General features: G+C 37.9%; 1 protein-coding gene across 4 annotated transcripts in view; it reads right to left on the reverse strand.

Moving 5' to 3' along the window:
- Positions 1-20087, reverse strand: part of DST (dystonin) — a 626281-nt gene that overhangs the window by 61370 nt on the left and 544824 nt on the right. For all 4 annotated transcript variants that reach the window (XM_006835734.1, XM_006835735.1, XM_006835736.1 and 1 more), the window contains 4 exons: positions 16410-16529; positions 16133-16240; positions 12725-12943; positions 8416-8619 (listed from right to left, as the gene is read on the reverse strand). In XM_006835734.1, the coding sequence (XP_006835797.1) occupies positions 8416-8619; positions 12725-12943; positions 16133-16240; positions 16410-16529 (651 nt within the window). The remainder of the gene's footprint in view (positions 1-8415; positions 8620-12724; positions 12944-16132; positions 16241-16409; positions 16530-20087) is intronic.

Here is a 20087-nt window from a genome sequence, read left to right on the forward strand (position 1 = left end):
AATAATTGACTATACTCATTAAAAATGGTATGTGTCACCCTAGTGAATGCCCATTGTCATCCTCCATTCCAGCAAACAAATGGTGGTGACAGAGCTTCCTGCTTGTCCACTTCACATCACACTTGCCATCTTACCCATTTAACAAGTGTCACTATCCACTCCTGAGCTCCTGTGGACCTATGACAGACAGTTACCAATGATCAACCAGCCTTTCCTCAGCTGCTCCATATGACCAGTGAACAGAGACCCTCGCTCACACTCTTAACCATTACCCCATCCACCCAGAGACAGGTGGTGAGCACCCCAGTGTTGCCAAACTAGTGACCAGTGTTGCATGTGTGCCCCACCCAGATGTATCAAAACAAAATAAAACCTCAGGGTGAAAGTAACAGATGTACAATCAACCAATAAATACAATGATGCCTTAACATCTCTGAGACAACATCAAATCACATAAAGTAGAACAAGAAGGCTCAAGCTAGTGACAAAAATAAAGGGTAAGAATACCTTTCTGTGGTAATAGAACTATCTGATAAGATGCTCAAGACTTATAATTAAGATAATTCAAGATATCTAGAAAGAGATCAAGGAAAACACAGACACATCAAAGAAATTTTAGAAAAACTAAAAAAAATCAGGAAAAAAATATAACAACAAAATGGCAAAATAAGTAGATATTCAGAAAGCATACAAAACAACAAGTAGAAATCCAGAAGACTAACAATGAAATTTCAGAAACAGGTAATTCAGTGGAAGCATATGGGAGTAGAAGGCAAACAATGAAAAAGAGGACAATACCCTTGATATTAATTTGTTTGACAAACATTCAGAGAAACAAATGGAGGAAAAACACGTCTAAGAGCTATATGGGACACTATCAAAAAGAACAACTTAAAAGTGATAGAATTCTAAAGCAAGAGGAGATAAATAATTTTTTAAAAAGAAAATGTTTATGCTTTGATAGCATCAAACTCAAACATAATCCAAGACATAAACACAGCTCTGGAAAAAGAACAACATGATCATCTCTACAATGCAGAAAAGGCATTTGATAAAGCACAACATCCATTCTTGATAAAAACTCTCAGCAAAACAGAAATAGAAGGGAAACTTCTAAACATAATTAAAGGTATACATACAAAAAGAACAGCCAACATTATTCTCAATGAAGCAAGACTAAAAACATTCTCTCTGGAATGAGAACAAGACACAGATGACCTCTACTACCACATTTATTCAGTATTGTACTGGAAGTCCTACCTAGAACAATAAGGTGAGAAAGGAAAATAAAAGGCATACAAATTGATAAGGAAGAAGTAAAACTTTTCCTATTTGTAGATGACATGATCTTATATATTAAAAATCCATGATGCCATAAGAAAGCTACTGGAACTAATACATGATTTTACCGAAGTGGAAGGGTACAAGCTCAACATACAAATGTCAGTTGTATTCCTCTATACTAACTCTCCAATTTTACATGGAAAGGAATGAAGCATTGGATAAGCTAAGCCATTATTGAAGAGCAAGAACAAAGTAAGAGAATTCACACTCCCTGACCTCAGAACCTATTACAAAGTCATGGTACCTAAAACAGTCTAGTACTGGTACAAAGACAGACACACAGACAAATGAACCAGGATTGAGAACCCAGAAGTATATCCATCCACTTATGGACAGCTGGAAAGTGTAGTGGCTCCATAGGATAACCGCTAGACTGTGAACTATAAGATTGGCAGTTTGAGCCTTCCAGCTGCTCCATGGGAGAAAGACAAGGCTTCCTGTATCCACAAAGACATAAAACCCTCGGAACCCCTACATGAGGTCACTATGAGTCAGAATAGACTGAAGGTACTTAATAACAAAAATATGGACAGCTAATCTTCTACAAACGGTTGAAGTTCATGCAATGGTTAAGAAAAAATCACTTTAACAAATGGTGCTGGCAACACTTGATTCCACTTGCAGAAAAATGAAACAAGATCCATACCTTACACCATACACAAAAACTCACTCAAAATAGATCAAACTAAAATTATACAGACTGTGGAAGAAAAAAAATAGGGAGTCCTGGTGTGGCACTGTGGGTTAATGTGCCAGACTGAAGAGCCGTTGAAACTCAAGGTCAGCAGTTCAATCTCACCAGCTGTTCCTCAGAAACCCTACACAGGGTCGCTATGAGTTGCAACCGACTCAACGGCACTTCACAAGAACAATATACACCATAAACAGAAAAGTAACATACCTAAAAATGCACAGACATTGAAAGATAAATTAGAGTTGATTTCAATATACAGTGACCCTATAAAACAGAGCAAAACAGCCTACTGGGTTTCTCAATCTGTAAATCTTTATGGGAGAAAAAAGCTTTATCTTTCTACTGTGGAGCAGCTGGTAGGTTTGAACCCTGGATCTGGTGGTTAGCAGACCAATGCTTAACACACTGTGCCACTAGGGTTCACAATTTGATGCTGTCTTACCCTGGCAATAATAACAACAATAAACAAGAGAACAAAAAATGCTGGAAAGGTTGTGGGAGATTGGAACTCTTGTACACAGTTGGTAGGGTACAAAATGTTATTACCACTATAAAAAATGGTATGGTGCTTACTTAAAAAGCTAGAAATATACATACCATGTGATATTTGGTATCAATCCTATTCCTAGGTATATATCCTAGAGAAATAAAAGCTGTGACCTGAATAGACTTAGGCACACTCATGGTCAACGCAGCATTATTCATAATAGCAGAAAGATGAAAGTAACCTAAGTGTCCATCAATGAAGGTATGGACAAAAAAGTGGCACATGCATGCACTGTAATACCAGGCAATGATAACAATGATGATGAATATGTGACACATCTCAGAACACGGATGAATCTGGAGGACATTATGCTGAGTAAAATAAACCAAACACAAAAGAGCAAATATTCTAAGAGACCACTATTATAAAACGTCAGGAATAATTTTACACACAGAAATAAACATGTTTTGACAGTAATTAGGGAGGGGAAAGAGGGGTGTGGTGCTCTGTAGGATAAGCACTGGACTGGGAATCACAAGATGAGTCGTTTGAGCGCACAAGCTGCTCTGCAGGAAAAAAGATGAGGCTTTTTGTTCCCACAAAGATTTACAGCCTCAGAAACCCTATACAGGGTCACACTATGAGTTGGAATCGACTCCATGGCACTTAACAAGGATGGGTGAAGGAGGGAGAAGTACTAAGTAGATAGCTGTTGCTGTTAAATGCTGTCAAGTCAGTTGTGATTTAAGAGACACTGTATAGAGTTCCCAAGAAGCAGCTGGTGGGTTTGAACCTCCTACCTTGCAATTAGCAGTCCAGTGCTTAGCCTACAGTGTGACACCAGAACTCCAACTAGAATGTAGACAAGAGTTAATTCTGGTGAAAAGGAAAGGCAATACACAACATGGGGAAGTTACTACCACATGACCAACACAAAGAAAGACACTTGAGAGAGGCACAAGAACAAAGGACAGCTATGTAAATGCTGTAACATATACAATCCTGTAACAGCTGTCATGACTAACAATAATTTGTGAGTAGATAACATAGGTAAATATGTATGATAAATAGGTGAAGGGAGTCACATGGGAGCACACCACATACGTCTATAAGAATGGTGCTGGCAGGACATGAACAGACACTTCACCAGGGAGGAGACCTGGTCAGCCAACAAACATATGAACAAATGTTCACTATCACTAGCCATCAGAGAGATGCAAATCAAAACAACAATGAGCTATCATCTCACACCAGCAATAACAGCAAAGATCAAAAAAATAGAGGACTATAAGTGCTGGCGAGGATGTGGAGAGACTGGGACCCTCCTACATTGTTGGTGGGATTGCAAAATGGTCCAACCACTCTGGAGAGCAATATGGTGCTTCTCAAAAGGTTGGAAATATGATCCAGCATTTCCTCTACTTGGTATTTATCCACAAGAAACACGAGCCATAACATGAGAAAATATATGCACACCAATGTTCATATAGCAGCACTATTTACAATAGCAAAAAGAAGACAGACAGACTGTGGTACATACACACAATGGAATACTATGCTACCTTGAATAACAACAAGGAAGCTGCAACCCACCGCATAACATGGATGAACCTTAAGGACATTATGCTGAGTGAAATTAGTCAGTCACAAAAGAAGAAATACTGCATAGGACCACTACTGTAAAGACTAAGAAAAAGAACCTGCCCAAAAGGGGGAAAATATATATATATGTATATATATATAATTGCTGATCACTGGGATGTATGGGATGAGAGGAGGGGAAGATAGAGCAAAGGGTAGGGAATAGACACAGGATAGTTTGGGTGCTGGGTGAGGGTGGGTGGGAAATACACAAGAAGGGGGAGGGGAATGGAAGAACAAGGCAGATGGGAGAACAGTTAGGCAGATTCACATAGGCTAAGTGGGACAGAGGTAAATGATGTTGTATGCACAACCTTGGAACAACAGGGCTTCAGGATACAGGGACTGCGGTTTGAATGGGTAAAAGAGGGGAATAATGTTAAGATGCTTGGCTGTCTTTTGAATCTTGGTTCCCCTTGCCTACCATTGTGAAATAGACACTTGAAGAGGGGAAAAGGAATAGCCAGAAACATCACAATAGAAAGCTTGTAAGTCCGTCTTCAGCCTATAACCTGGAATACCTTAAAGGTGCTAGAAGTTGCCCAGTCAAAGAGATCTCCTGTGGAGCTTTTGCACTGCATAAGACCATTATGTGGAAACCAGAATCCCATCCAGAATTGTCTGAGGTGGGAAATTTCCACTGAAAAGGACAAGGAGACTAGCCTGGAGTGACTAGAAGAACAGAAGATACTTCGTGAAGAAACACCAGCAGGAAAAATCAGGAATAATGGCAGTCTGACTGATTACTACAAGAACAAGTAAGCTGTTTACCCAGGAGCCATCAAGGCAAGTGGTCAGGTTCCCTCAGAGCAAACTCCCTTCCAAGACTAAGACTCACGGGAATACACAAGCATGAAGGTGGTCTGGCTGGTGACCACACTGTTCACCCATAAGGGGAAGAGGGGGAAAAAACAGCAACAAAGTTGGGATCTAAGTCCGACTACATTCAACAGACTCCTGTGATCCTGGATGGAGACCTGGATGACCAGCAGTACAGCAAGACCGGGGGACTCCTGGGCCCAGAGGCAGTGACATGGCCACAGAGGACTATAGTGGAGAGTGAAGCGTCCAGCTGACATGAAGTGAAGGGAGATGCACAAGAACACCCATACTTGCAGATAGTACCCATTTGACCTGGCTTCGATGGCTGCATGATCAGAACTCAACTAGAAGAAAGAAAAGAGAAAAAAAAGAGTAACCCACTATAATTTGCTGAACTTTACCTATACTTATGGATGTAGTAGCTCAAAAAAAGTGAACAAATCTTTACAGCAAGGATCACTCCCAACACCTCAGTACACAGGGTTGACCAGGGGGTGGGGCGCAACTTAGGCACTCACTACCCAAAATGGGAGGGGGGGGGACAGCTATAAAGGCAAGAAGTGACTGAGTTACAAGCGGAGGTCCTTGGAACCATCAATTGAGAAAAGTGGAGAGTATGACCCTACCCAGAGAGGCAGTGACACCAGGGACGGAGACAGAGACGATGACGTGGACAGATGGAGCACTGGGGACACTGGAGGGAGAGGGGCTGTGTGCTGATGGCCAGGAGGCAGGCCTGTGGGGTGTGCCCTTTGGTTATTTGATGATGCATGGAAGGGCTTGTCATCATTGCAATGAAGCAAAATACAATAGGATGAATGTAAAACTGATGTTCTCCGATGTAAACCCACATATTTCACAATAAAAACTTTTAAAAAAAAAAAGAAAAGAATGGTGCTGGATATTTCTACATATATACCTCCAAAGGCTGATATACCTCTACTCATATATGTAACAGAGCACATAAGGGTAATATTATACAAACTATTTAAGACATTGGGACTGAACCACTAGACTTGAAAACTAGAGACCATGGTCTTGGGGGGACACATATAGGTCAGTTGGCAAAACACAGTTCATGAAAATAATGCTTTGTGATAATCCTAGACTTGCAACCACTATCAATAAACAACTACTGATCTCTTCCTGCCTGGAGCAAATAAGAATGAAGAAAAACAGACTCTAAGAGGTAATTAGCTCAAAGGACTAATGGCCCACATAAGCCACAGCCTCCTCTAATCTGAGACCAGAATAGCTAGATGGTATCCACCTACTACTACTGGCCACTTGGACCAAGATCACAATAAGAATTCCAGTTAGAATGGGTCAGAAATGCAGAACAAAATTCAAAGTTAAAAACAAACAAACAAAAAACAACCACAGCACACTGGTCTGAAAGAGACTATAGAAATCCCCAAAACAATTGCCCAGAGACAACCTTCTAACTTGAAACTGAAGACACTTCCAGAGATCATCTAGATGGGACTATAAAATGAACAGCAATATCTGTGAAGGATATGCTCCCTAGAACAATCAACTATATGAGGTCAAAAGGGCAACATTTGCCCAAAACCAAAGATGAAAAAGACAGGGAGGGACAGGGAAATCAGATGACCAAAAATAAGGAACCAGGGAGGAAATAGAGTGCTGACACATTGTGGGGACTATAACCAAGGTCATGAAACAATTTGTATAGGAACTATTGATAGGAAAACTAATTTGCTATGTAAACTTCCACCTTAAGCATAACAAAATGTTTAAAAACAAAAACAAAAACAAGAAAACAGGCATATGTTAATATATAATTGTACTACCTGTCAGCAGCATTATACAGCATTTTACTTACCTGCTGTTTCTTATCATAATACAAATCGACTTCAGTAATTTGGCTATTTGTTCATAAGAGGATTTTGATGATTTGATTTATTTTGTTTACTGATTATTTTGTAATTCTGAAAGGTTATTTATTAAAAATAAAATTCACAGACAGTGTTGACTGCATCAAAGTTTTACATTATACATTTCCTGAATGATAAAGACTTTAAAAATTAAACAAACACTTTTCCAGTATTGGACCAAAAAATGTGTATTTCATTCATGGTCAAAAGATCATTAGACATATCAGTGAATTTTAAAATTTTGTTTGCAAAGGTAGCATAGACAATTATGCAAAGCTCAAAGAACTTGTTCAATCAAGAATTTCTATGCTGTCCTCAAAGTTTGAATAAACACTGAGTGGAATTACCCTAATGATAGTGGACCACTCTAGTGACAGTGTGTCTATTGATAAAAACAAGCCTTGAAAACTGGAAATTTGTAAGTAATACCAAAATTAATCTTGAAAAGGTATGTTTATAAAAGGAAAAATCCAATTATATACATATATATTTTGCTGATGTTGTTAAGTGCCATTAAGTTGGTTACAACTCACAGTAACCCTGTACAGGGTTTCTGAGGTGGTAAATTTTTGAGGAAGCAGAGAACTTCATCTTTTTCTCACAGAGCAGATGGTGGACTCAAACGTCTAACCTGGTGGTTAGCAGTCCAATGCTCATTCTACAGAGCCACCACACTCATATACACACACACATACACGTATATTTTATATGTATACGTAATTTTTTTCTTTTTATTCTCAGCTATTACTCAGTCTTCCTTCTTAGCGCCTTCTTGAAAGTGTTTTATTAGCAGTAATAATAATACTTTCTTTCATCTCTACTAATGGTAAATATCATATTCCACTCAGGATGAACATTTGGATGATGATGACAACTGTTATGCTTCTTAAGTCATTGAAAATTATTTGTTATTGTATCTACAGGTAGGTCAAATAATATGAGGTCTGGATGGAAGGAAACACTCACTATCTTCAAAAAACAAAGACATTAATACTCAGAGTTAATGTCATAAATAATTTTAAGTGAGGTTTAATAAAGAGATCTAGAAAAACATCTTCCCATGTCCTGCTGTTCCAAAGAACCCAATTATATGTCTGGTGCAAATGATTACCTGAACTGATTGTGATGGTTATAAATGTAAAGGTAGACATTTTGTATCAAGGAGGGGAGTGATTAACTTTGCAGTCTAGGAGTGGAGGTCCCTGGGACCACCAAGGGAGAAGAGCAGAGGGCGGGACCCTACCCAAAGAAGCAGTGATGCCTGAGATGGAGGAAGAGATGATGACATGGAAAGATGGGAGTGGCTGGGAATGCTAGACCCAGAGAGGGAGAGGGCTGTGTGCTGACGACCAGGGGGCATGCTTGTAGGGTATACCCTTTGGTTGGTTGATGATGGATGGAGGGGATTGTAACCATGGCAATGAAACGATATATGATAGGATGAATGTAAAACTAATGTTCTCCCATGTAAGCTTAATTCACATAATATCACATAATTCACAATAAAACATTAAAAAAAAAAAGATTACCTGAGTAGATTGAGAGATGGCTTCATCCAGTGCCACAGCTCGCTTTTTGACATCTTCTTTAATTTGACTGTAAAGGGTGTCAGCTGCCACATATTTCTCTTGGATAGAAAAGCCTTCCTCTAGGCTCAATTCCAGTAACTGTGGCCCAGTTTTGTTCATCTTATCTATATGAGGCTTGTGCTCAGCTATCAACTCTCGTAGTTGCTATAACAAACCAAACAGCTTCTCAGTATCACAGGGTCACAATTCCATATTACAGCTGTCTACACCCCAATGCATCCAGCTGGCAAGAAACTCCAAACAAACACCCTTCCCATCATAGGCATTTAACAAATGATGGTTCATGCAACGCTTGCCAGAAGGAGATGGCCCTGACACAAAGAGTAAACAACAGTCTGGTCATGTAAAAGCCTCTTTAAGGGCACACACAAAAATGCTAGTTGAGTGAAATAATGAACCACAGTTCATTATGCATTTTATACCAAGAGCTGTATACTTTGATGAGTATGAGCCAAGGGTCATAATATGTAAAAAGGATTCAGAACTTGTAATGTCCTCAATCTGCAGAGACCAAGTCAAAACTTTTCATTGTTGTTATTGTTAGGTGCCATCGAGTCGGTGCCGACTCATAGCGACCTTATGCACAGCAGAACAAAACACTGCCCAATCCTGGGCCAACCTCACTATTGCCACGCTTGAACCCATTGATGCTGCCACTTGGCCAATCCATCTCGCTGGGGGTCTTCCTCTTTTCCTCTGAAACTCTTCATGCACACTCATTATATACAAATACATTGACAGAAAGAAAGGAAGGAAGGAGGAAGGGAGAGGGAAAAGGAAGGAATGAGAATCAGTAGAAGGAAAAAAAACTGTAAGAAGTTAAATAATATAAGCCCACAAGGCAATGTATTTATATGTGTGAACTAATATAAAATATACGCATATGTATTATGTGAATCTATTCTACATATACATCTATATAGTACATACATATGTAATATGTATTGTACACTTTCATATATATATGAATGAATCCACTTCTAGTTGTTACTTTAAAATATTCAAGGCTAGAAGGGTAATAAATACGTGACCCTGTATAGGGTTTCCAAGGAGCAGCTAGTGAGTTTCAACCACCGACCTTGCAGCTCAAACTGAGCCACACTATATTTACTCCATCTATTCCATGGGCTCCACTAAGCAGTTTTTCATGAACCAAATCCAACACCACTCCCAGGTGAAGATCTGTATTTGCCTGCAGATTTCTCTGAGGCTGGCCTCAATGTAGCACTAAGAGACCTTCCATTTGTACTAGATAACTGATTAGGCTCCCTAATCAGCAGTTCCTTGTCTTCACCAAAAAGTGTGTTTCCAAACTGCTTTATGTTGCTTTTGGGTGCTGTTGAATTGAATTTGATTCACAGTGACCCCATATAACAAAACTGCTTCACAGGAAAGCCCTGGTAGTGCAATGGTTAAGTGCTCAGCTGCTACTGAAATGCTGGGGTCCAATAATCGCTCCACAGGAGAAAGATATGGAAATCTGCTTCTGCAAAGACATCTAACCACGGCCATCAGGTTGGTTCCAACTCAAAACAACTCTATTGGACAGAACAGAACTGCCCTTTTGGGTTACCAAGACTGTAAATCTTTACAGAAGCAGAAAGCATGAGCGACTAGTAGGTTTGCACTGCTGACCAATGCATAATCTACTATATCACTTTGTTAACCCTATAGATATTACGAGTTGGAACTAACTCAATGGCAGCGGGTTTAATTTTGGAGGTTTGAATCTTTATGGAAGCAGACTGCCGTAACTTTCTCCCATGATACAGATGGGTGGGTTTCAACTGCCAGTCTTTTGGTTAGCAGCCACCAGGCTCTTCATTTGTTATCGAGTCACTAATGAAAGCTCCCTGAGAAAAATTATATTCAGAAAACATATAGTCTAGAGACATGCTAACAATATCTTCCTATAAATATTTCCTTTTTATCATTCATCAATAAGAATCAGAGAGATTGCAAGCAATGACATGAAAGCAAAACGTGTATGTATTGTTGAATGGAAAACTGATTAACTTATTTGCTCTGTAGTCCTCCACCCAATTCACAATAAAATGTAAAAAAACAAAAAATAAACAAGAAGGTCACATACCTAGACTTTTACTGAAAGTGACCACTAAAATCAGTCATATAAATTTTGAGAAAATGAATATATTACATCATTAACTATGCTGTTTTTGAAGATTGTCTGAAGGTTGCCTCAAACCCCTTTTGGGAAGACATTAAGTAAAAAATAAGTTTGTCTACAATCTAGCTCCTTTGTGTTCCAGAATTAAATTTTCTTTCTGCTGTTGTTGTTGTTTATTTGTTTCATATAAATAGATAACTTTCTCTACTTTAATGAAGGTGGTGGAGGTAATAGCAATATATATGATCTCATGGAGAAAGAAAGTTATAGCTGTTAAATGTGTCCTGATTTCAGTGTGCTGTAAGATATGCTTGGAAAAACAAGCTTATACTATGAGTTATCAGGAGACTCTCAAATGAAGTAAAAAATTTCTAGAGTTGCCTAAAATATAGATAGGTATTATCTGTGTGGCCCTGCTATAAGACATCACAACTTGAAGGGTAGTGAGCTTACTGTCTTTTCTTAGACCACTCCATGACAGACAAGAAAACGCTTACTAGACACCTAGTTGGATGTAAGTGTGAATAGGAAGGGATGAATCACAAATTAAGCTATTGAAGTGATTTCAAGAATCATAAAACGATTCTTGATGACATGCTGTGACATAGGAGTTCAGTCTGGTTAGATATATTTAGTATAAATATAAAATATATGTCACTTGCTAGCATGTTCCTGGGAACAATTTTAATTCCTGGCCCTACAAACTATAAGACCATCCTAAAAATAATAGGAAAGGATGCTGTAGAGCTTAAGAAGATATGTTGTTCTAGATTTCAAATATTCAGAATCAGGAAGTATTTCATTGTGAATAATCATAAATTGAGAACTTGAAAATTACTCAAAACAATAAAAAAGGGACTTAAATTTTTTTTCAGTTCAATAACGGTTTTTTTTTATATATACTATTTGGTGTTATACTAACAAAAAGCACGAAGTTAGCCAACATTACCTCAGAGTAGAAGAAATACATGAAATCTTTTATATTGAAATCATTCAGTGGATAAGCATACAATTTCTGTCACAAGTAAACCTTTATACCAAAATTAAATTCAGCTCTACATGGTCTGTAAGTCTCTCTTGCTGAATTATTTACTTAAAACTCTATGAAGTTTCTATTTTGCATGAAATAAAATGTTCTCTAAAAGGTCTCATCTAAACAAATTCATTTATAATTTTCATTGTCAATGGACAGTAAATTAAAAAATCGTTAACAAGCAAAAATTACTAAATAAGTCACATATTTCAAACAATTATGTAATGTAACCTAAGCTAAACTCTTACACACACACACACAAAATGACTAGTCTCAGGATATATCTTGTACAGATCTGAAAAAGCAACTGCAGTCACACGTCCACAAATAGCAGGAATTTCACATTTTTTTTCTAACAGTCTTGAACCCAAACCATTGAAAAATTTTAAGCCATGTGTTAAAATTTTAAGTGACTAATGAAATGAGGGTTTCATAATACCATTTTATATATGTTCAAAACATGACACATTTGCAGAAGTAAACTGCACACAGTTGACTCATTTACTATTAAAGAAGCAAAAGACTTCAAAAAGAATTATATGTTAACAGGGGAAGAAGGGGAAACAATCTGTCTTCATACTTCAGTATTTTTCCTTTTATAGAATTAGCTTTCATGATACTACTATTTTGATACGCTGACTATACTGTATATTTTCTTCAATGGTCTTGTCTGTATGCTGTTGCTTCCATAAATTTCTAATCTTTATTTACATTTCATATTGTTCTCCATTATATGTATGATGCAAAAACTAAGTTAACATGTATAAACTGAAAGCACTTAAATAGCTTAATTCTCTATCATTTTAAAACAAATTCTCCTTGTCAACCCATTAGTTTTTAAATTGATATGAATCAAAAGATACTGAGAATTAATAATATATTCAATGTGGTCTATCCATGTGAGTCTTCTCGCTATAACAATGAATAATATATCAACTGTAGGGTAGTCAAATCATGCAGACCAGAATACAATTACTAAAAATGTTTCAATCATGTAAGTATTACAGTATTAAAACAACAACAACGACATAAAAAGCACAATTATCTTTTAATGGGAAATACAACATTCTGTATTACCCTCAACTTACCCGGTGTTCTTCCTGCTGTTGTCTTAGAGTTTCATACTCAAGAGCTGGGGCAGGAAGCTGAGAAATGATTCTTTGTGTTTCTGTCAGCCATGGCCAAAGTTCTTCATATGTTTCCCAAAACTGGTTAACCAGGGACTGTGCCCGTTCAAGCTGTAGATACCTCTCAGAGTTTATCTGGCAGATGGCATCATAGTTCTTCAATATCTTATCTAGTTTTTTCTAGTAAACAAAATGATAAAATGTGTTTCATTGGTTAGGCCAAGTAGCACATACTGATCAGAATGCTTTGCTCAGTACTGTATGACTGGCTCAATACAGGCACACAACAATGCATGTTATATCAATGCATCCATTAATATGACCTAGACTTTAATTGTTACTATGTACTAAAGTTCATTTAGTATTCTAGAAAGACCTCAAGATTTTATGGATAAGACAATTAACTCGCCAAACATAGGCAAACTTCTACTTCTAGGTCAGAAAACAAATTTCATAGGATTCTAGCAACATTGACATTACTTTCTGGGGAAAAAAAACTACAGCATTTCATAAATAAAAAATTTAAAGGAACTGCTAGTCAACCAAACTGTTAACATATATTAAAGTATAAAATTATAACATATACAGATTTTATAAGGCAGACAGTGACTGAGATCATGATATAAAGTTACAAAATAAGATAATAGCAGGAGAATCTTAATAAATCACAGATGACACAGACATTGCTTCATAATGTTCTGAAGGGATGGATGTAACGTATTCATTCCATTGCAGTTTTGTTTTCTTGGGATGACACTCAATTTTTGCATTTAAAAAAATATTGCTGATTTGTGTGGACACAGAAGATCTATTTAGATCTGCTGCAAAAGACTTCTTTAAAGTGTTAAATAGCAAATACATCACTTTGATGACTAAGGTGCTGCTAACTCAAGCCATGGTATTTTCAATCGCCTCACATGCTTGCAAAAGCTGGATGATTAATAAAGACTAGAGAAGAAATGATGCATTCAAATTCTGGGGTGGCAAAGAATATTGAATAAATCATGGACTGCCAGAAGAGCAAACAAATATGTAGTGCAAAAAGTATGACCAGAGTGCTCCTTGGAAGTGAAGATGCCAAGACTTCATTTCTTGTACTTTGGACATGTTGTCAGAAAGGACCAGTCCCTAAAGCAGGACTTCATGCTTGGTAAAGGGGAGAGTCGGTAAAAAGGAGTAAGACCCTCCACAAGGGAGTGACACAGTGATAAAAATGTGCTAAAGCATAACGATTTTGAGGATGGTGCAGGACTGGGCAGTATTTCATTCTGTTGTACGTAGGGTCACTATGAGTCAGAATGGGTTCGATGGCCCCTAATGACAACACAGGAAAATTACTATTGGTGTGAAGCTGCTTCACAGTCTGTAATGCACAAGGAAGACAGACAAATCTTCAAGGACTAAAAATAAATTTCAAATCTAGGTCAATAATATAGGACACTATTTTATTAAGAAACCCTTTATAATTATATTCTTACAAATAGGTAAAATTGGCAAAATAACCTGAAGGAGATAGAGAAGTTTCTGACGATGATGGTGATGATGATACTAGTTAACATTCACTGAATGTCAATATTTTAACATTAGTGACCATTACTAAATGGCAGACACTATTATGTTTATCTATGTAATAACTAATTTAATTTTAGAACAACCCAATGAGATAACTTATTACAATCCTATCCCCATTTATAGATGAAAAAACTGACACAGAAGGAAGTAACATAAGTAGCCAAAGATCACACAGCTAGTATGGTAGGGCCAGGTTTCAAACCCAGAGAATTTGCCTTCAGAGTCTCAGAAATTTGAAGTATTTCATGTCTGAATCTTTGCAAAAACTAATGAAGGAAAGATTCCATTATAAACAACTGAATTAATACTTTGGAGTATAAACATGAGAAAATTACTAACATACTCTAAAGTTTTATCTATGATATACTTTGAAAGCAACATATATCCTTTATAATGTAATATTAAAAACTGGTGTTGTTGTAAAGTGTCAAGTCTGTTCTGACTCATAGGTTTCTGAGGAGCAGCTGATGAGTTTGAACCACTGACCTTGCAGTTCAAACTGGTCTTGAGGTCCAGTGCTTACCCTATAGCACCATACCAGGACTCCGATCTTAAGAATAGATCTTAAGAATACTTGTATAAATTTTCTTGCCACAGAATACTTTCCTACCAAAAGCACTGATTGTTGTTGTTAAGTGCCCTTGAGTCAGTTCCAACCCATAGCGACTTTGAACAGGGTTTCTGAGGCTGTAAATCTTTACGGGAGCAGAAAGCCTCATCTTTCTCCTGCGGAGCAGTTGGTAGTTTCAAACTGCTGACCTTGTGGTTCGCAGCCTGAATCATAACCACTACACTACCAGAGCTCCTTACCAAAAGCGTTATTGTTGTTGTTGTTACGTGCCGTGGAGTCGGTTCCGACCCATAGCAACCCTGTTACAGTGTTTCCGAGGCTATAAATCTTTATGGGAGCAGAAAACCTCATTTTTCTCCCGTGGAGCGGCTGGTAGTTTTGAACTACTGACTTTGGGGTTCGCAGCCCGATTCGTAACCACTACGCTACCAGAGCTCCTTATACCAAAAGCATGAGTTTACATTAATTTCTTTAGGCTGCTCAGGTGTTTGAATTGAAATCAAACATTTTTTAATTGTGGCCTATTTTCTGTCAATTTAAAGGACAGTTAAATCAACACAGACTGTAGGTTTCCTTAACTATTCAGTTCATTGTTTTCCTATGTAGTTTACTGTGACTTTATGAAGAATGGATTTCGGCATTAGAGAGAACCAAATATACCTTGGGTTTGTTTCAGCTTAAGAAGTCCAAGTGTTCCTGAAGCATATAAACAACAGCTGACATGAATAACAATAATTTATTCTGATAATAATGATAACAAGGAGCTCTGGTAGCATAGTGGTCACCAATTGGGCTATGAGCCACAAGGTCAGCAGTTCAAAACTACCAGCTGTTCCTCAGGAGAAGGATGAGGTGTTCTGCTCCCGTAAAGATTTACAGCCTCGAAACCCCTGTACAGGGTCACTAAGAGTCAGAAATGACTCCATGGTACACAACCACTAATGATGATAACAGAACAGCTAACATTAATTGGATTACTTACTCTTTGCCAGTTATCCAAAACTCAACTAGCTTTCATACCTATTAAGAAAGATTGTCCTGACGGCAATTCCCTTAAGGAATATTTATTTCATAGCTATTCTGTAAGCCCGAAAAATGACTTATTTAAATCTAATGATTTTGCTACTTAAATAGCAGCTATGGAGGAAGGGAGAGTGCTTTTTAAAAGCTCAACACATGCTGTTTCTTCAAGAGTCTCACGACCAGTCACACAGACAAGATTATACCTTCAATGATTGTTTTTCCTCTTCACTGCATGTGGTCATGATTTTGTCCCCAGACTTAACAAGTTCATCAATAATATCCCTGTGTCTCAGAATCTCCATGGTGAATGCCTGTAATTTACCAAAATAAGTTAAAAAAAGAACGAGAGAGAGACCTTATGACTAAAATGAAAACAACTAAGGAAGTCTTGAAGAATAAATAATACATACAAGTCCATTTTCTAGACTTCGTGCATGCTATCAAATAATTTAGATGGCAAATGGAAATCTATTTCTTTACCTTTTGAACCTGAAGCTGAGCAGAGGTCTGGTCTTGCTCAAGCCTGATGTCACCCAGAGACAACAACTTCTTTTCTGTGTCAGAAATCCAGGATAACTCAGCATCAGCTGCTTGGTCAAACTAAACAGAAGATAAATAATTGAGTCAGCGAGTTCGTCCGACTGGTGCCAGAAAAATACCTAATGACATTTCTTTTAAATATCCTTATTACACAAATGGAAAATCTGAGCCTATCATTTTATAGCATTCTGAAATAATTCATGATAATCACCACCGTTAAAAAGAAAAAAGAACTTCACATAGGATAATTAAAAATAAGGTTATAAAACGTGTTGTGTCCCTAACACCACATTAATGATTTGGGGACTAAAACTAGGACTGTTGATTTTTTTCTAGTAATGTTAAGATTTTTCTCAATAGCTGTAGTTCAGGCTCAGTCTTTCAATCATTTCCTCTGTCACCTCAACCCATATGATATGCAAGTAATGCTATCAAAACATTAAGACTCCTCGTGAAAGTAATGAAATATCCTCATGCATTCATCAAATAAATGTGCATATATAAATGCATGTATGCATATGTGCCTCTGAAATGAGTAATTGGTAAATATCTTATCTAATAATGGTAGAAAACATTACCAAGAGCATTCTCAAATAGTACAAGATGTTTTATTTTCCTGATCATAACAGTAAATCATGAATATGATAGAAATTCATAAAATACAAAAATATATACAGAAGTAAACAAAGATACCTCATAATTCTTCCATCTGGAGTTAATATTGTTAGTAATTTTAGTGAGTTTTCTTTCAGAATTTAAGAAAAATTAGTTAAGGTCTGAGATAATAATGTACAAACAGTGTCAGACCCTGCATTTTCACTTATTATGAGCATTTCCCAAGTCATTTATTTTACTTATGATTTTTAAACAACATAATTGTATTCTAGCATACCTGAATATTTTTATTTATTTAGGCACTCTACATAGTTTTGCTGTCACATAAACAACCCTGTAATGAATATCCCTGAGTATAAATCTCTGTTGGCATCTCTAATTAGTTCCTTAGGGTAGAATCCTAGAAGGCAACTTAAAGTTCAGTGTCAAACGGTATGAACAGTTTTCAAGCTTTTGGATCAGATAAACTCCAATGACAAATGGTAACTAAGCAGTGGCCTCAGTTGGGAGATTTAATAGGGAGTGGACACTGTTTTGAGTATTTGAGACCAGTATTGCAAGAACTGAAAGAAAAAGAATTATTGCAAATAATTCTTACTTTTGCAATACTATGTGGACTTATGGGAAGACGCAGTACACTTTATTTCCCAATTTTGTTACGTTGTTGTTAAGTGCCACTGAGTCAGTTTCAACCCATAGCGACCCTGTATAAGGTTTTCAAGGAGCGGCTGGTGAGCTTGAACTGTCGACCTTGCAGTTCAAACTGACTTTGCAGTCCAGCGCATTAATTCACAGAGCCACATATATCTAAAGACTGCACATTATATGCAAACACTACTAAGAAAGACTCTGAAAGGCAGAGAGAAGACACAGTGATATGGAGCTTGAGACCAGAGGAATGACATAATGGTGAGTTCCCTGATTTTTGTTTTTCCTCATATGTGCTAGCCTGGATGCTGGAAAAGAGAGCAACCAGAAAATACCAGTGGCTACAAGAAAAAATAGAGAAACAACAAACCGCTCCAACAAAAGCATGCTCTCTTCAGTTAAAGGACCAGGAGAGGGACAACTCAGCAAGTCAGAAAGCTTTTAAACAAAAAGAGCTCTACTCCAAGAAACACTACAGAAAAACTGTGGTCCTTCCCTTACCCTTGCTAATGATAGTTGAGTGGAAAGCCTAGACTTGTACCCACATGAAGCTGAACGAAGTACCCCATACCTCACCAGATGATGTCACTGAGTGGGGAACATGAACTCCTACCTTGAAGCCTCATAACATACCAACCAAAATAGTGACACCACCACCAAACATTGGCAAGGAAGTGCTGGCAGGAAAGCGAGTATAAAATGATAGAGCCAATCTGAAAAAGAGCTTTGCAGTTTCATTTGAAAACTAAACATGTAACAACCATATGACCAGCAAATGCACTCCTGGGCATTTATCCCAGAGAAATGATGACTCATGTTCATATAAAACCTATACACAAATGCTTACAGCAGCTTAACTTGTAATAGTGGAAAACACCCATATGGCCTTCAATGGGTAAATGGTTAAACAAACTGTGTTGTATCCTATCCACACCAAAAAAACTAATCAGTATACAGAGGAATGAAGTTAAAGTCTTTGATTATGCCTTCTTCATTTTTGATCCCTCAGGAAGTTTTTGTATGAAGTCAGAACTCTTTGTTTTTGGACTTGAGTGTGTGGTTAATCTTTGGAAAAAACCCCATGGTAAACGAGGAGGGGAAAAGACAGTCAACAAAAAGGGGAAATAGAAGTAGGTTAAAAAATATGACACCAGAGCACACCTAGCATCCAGATCTTGGTTTCAAATACCATTTTCCCAATTTTAAAAAGGTAGGGTTCCTTAGAGAAATGGCTGTTTCTAGTACCAGGGCAGGAAAAACACAAAATGAGCCTGAGTACTTTTGTAGGAGCTCTGGTAGCGTAGTGGTTACGAATCGGGCTGCAAACCTTAAGGTCAACAGTTCGAAACTACCAGCTGTCCCACGGGAGAAAGATGAGGCTTTCTACTCCCGTAAAGATTTACAGCCTCAGAAACCCTGTACTATGGGTCGGAATCGATGTGACAGCACTTAACAACAACAACAAGAAGTGAGTCTTTGCCATTCTTTCCTGAGCTAGCTCTGCTGCTGTCGATCTGTGCCACTGAGTTGGTCCCAACTCAGAGTGACCCTGTGTAAAGGGTTTCTGAGGCTGCATATTTTTACAGGAGCAAAGAGCCTCATCTTTCTCCCAGTGGATTCAAACTGCTGATCTTGTGGTGGCAGCCCAACATGTACCCCAATACGTTGTCAGGGCTCCCTGAGAAATAACTATACACCTTTGGAATTTCCTGAATAACTGAGGTGCTTTCCTTGTCTAAGGTCTCCAGACCACACGGGAAGGTTTGTATTGATGAGTGGAGGCTGGCCCAGACAGAAGAACTACCCCAGGGCCTGATATCAACTGATGTCTAGGAATGGAGCATAATGAAACCAACCATGCCTGTGCAATAAAGCACTTGTAAGGCCTCTGGGCATGGAAGTCCAGGGCCTTCCTGATTAAGGAAATGCATTCGTGCACATAGGAGCATAGCATATTTCTTCTTGGGATCCCTCCAAGACCTCACTGTATGTCTCTTCATTCGATCACTTTTCCTACAATAAATCTGCAAATTGCAAAAAAAAAATTTTTTAAAAGGAATGACGTATTGATAAATGGAACAAGTTGGGAGGATCTCCAGAGAATTATGCTAAGCAAAAAATTCTGATCCCACCAGGTTACATGCCGTATGCTTTCATATATATGTTGTTGTTAAGTGCCGTCGAGTCATTTCTGACCCATAGCAACCCTGTACAGGGTTTCCGAGGCTGTAAATCTTTACGGGAGCAGAACGCCTCTTCTTTCTCCCGCAGAACAACTGGTAGTTTCGAACTGCTGGCCTTAAGGTTCACAGCCCGATTCGTAACCACTACGCTACCAGAGCTCCTACATACATA

Source organism: Chrysochloris asiatica, unplaced genomic scaffold, assembly GCF_000296735.1.
Source record: "Chrysochloris asiatica unplaced genomic scaffold, ChrAsi1.0 scaffold00019, whole genome shotgun sequence".
Taxonomy (NCBI): Eukaryota; Metazoa; Chordata; class Mammalia; order Afrosoricida; family Chrysochloridae; genus Chrysochloris; species Chrysochloris asiatica.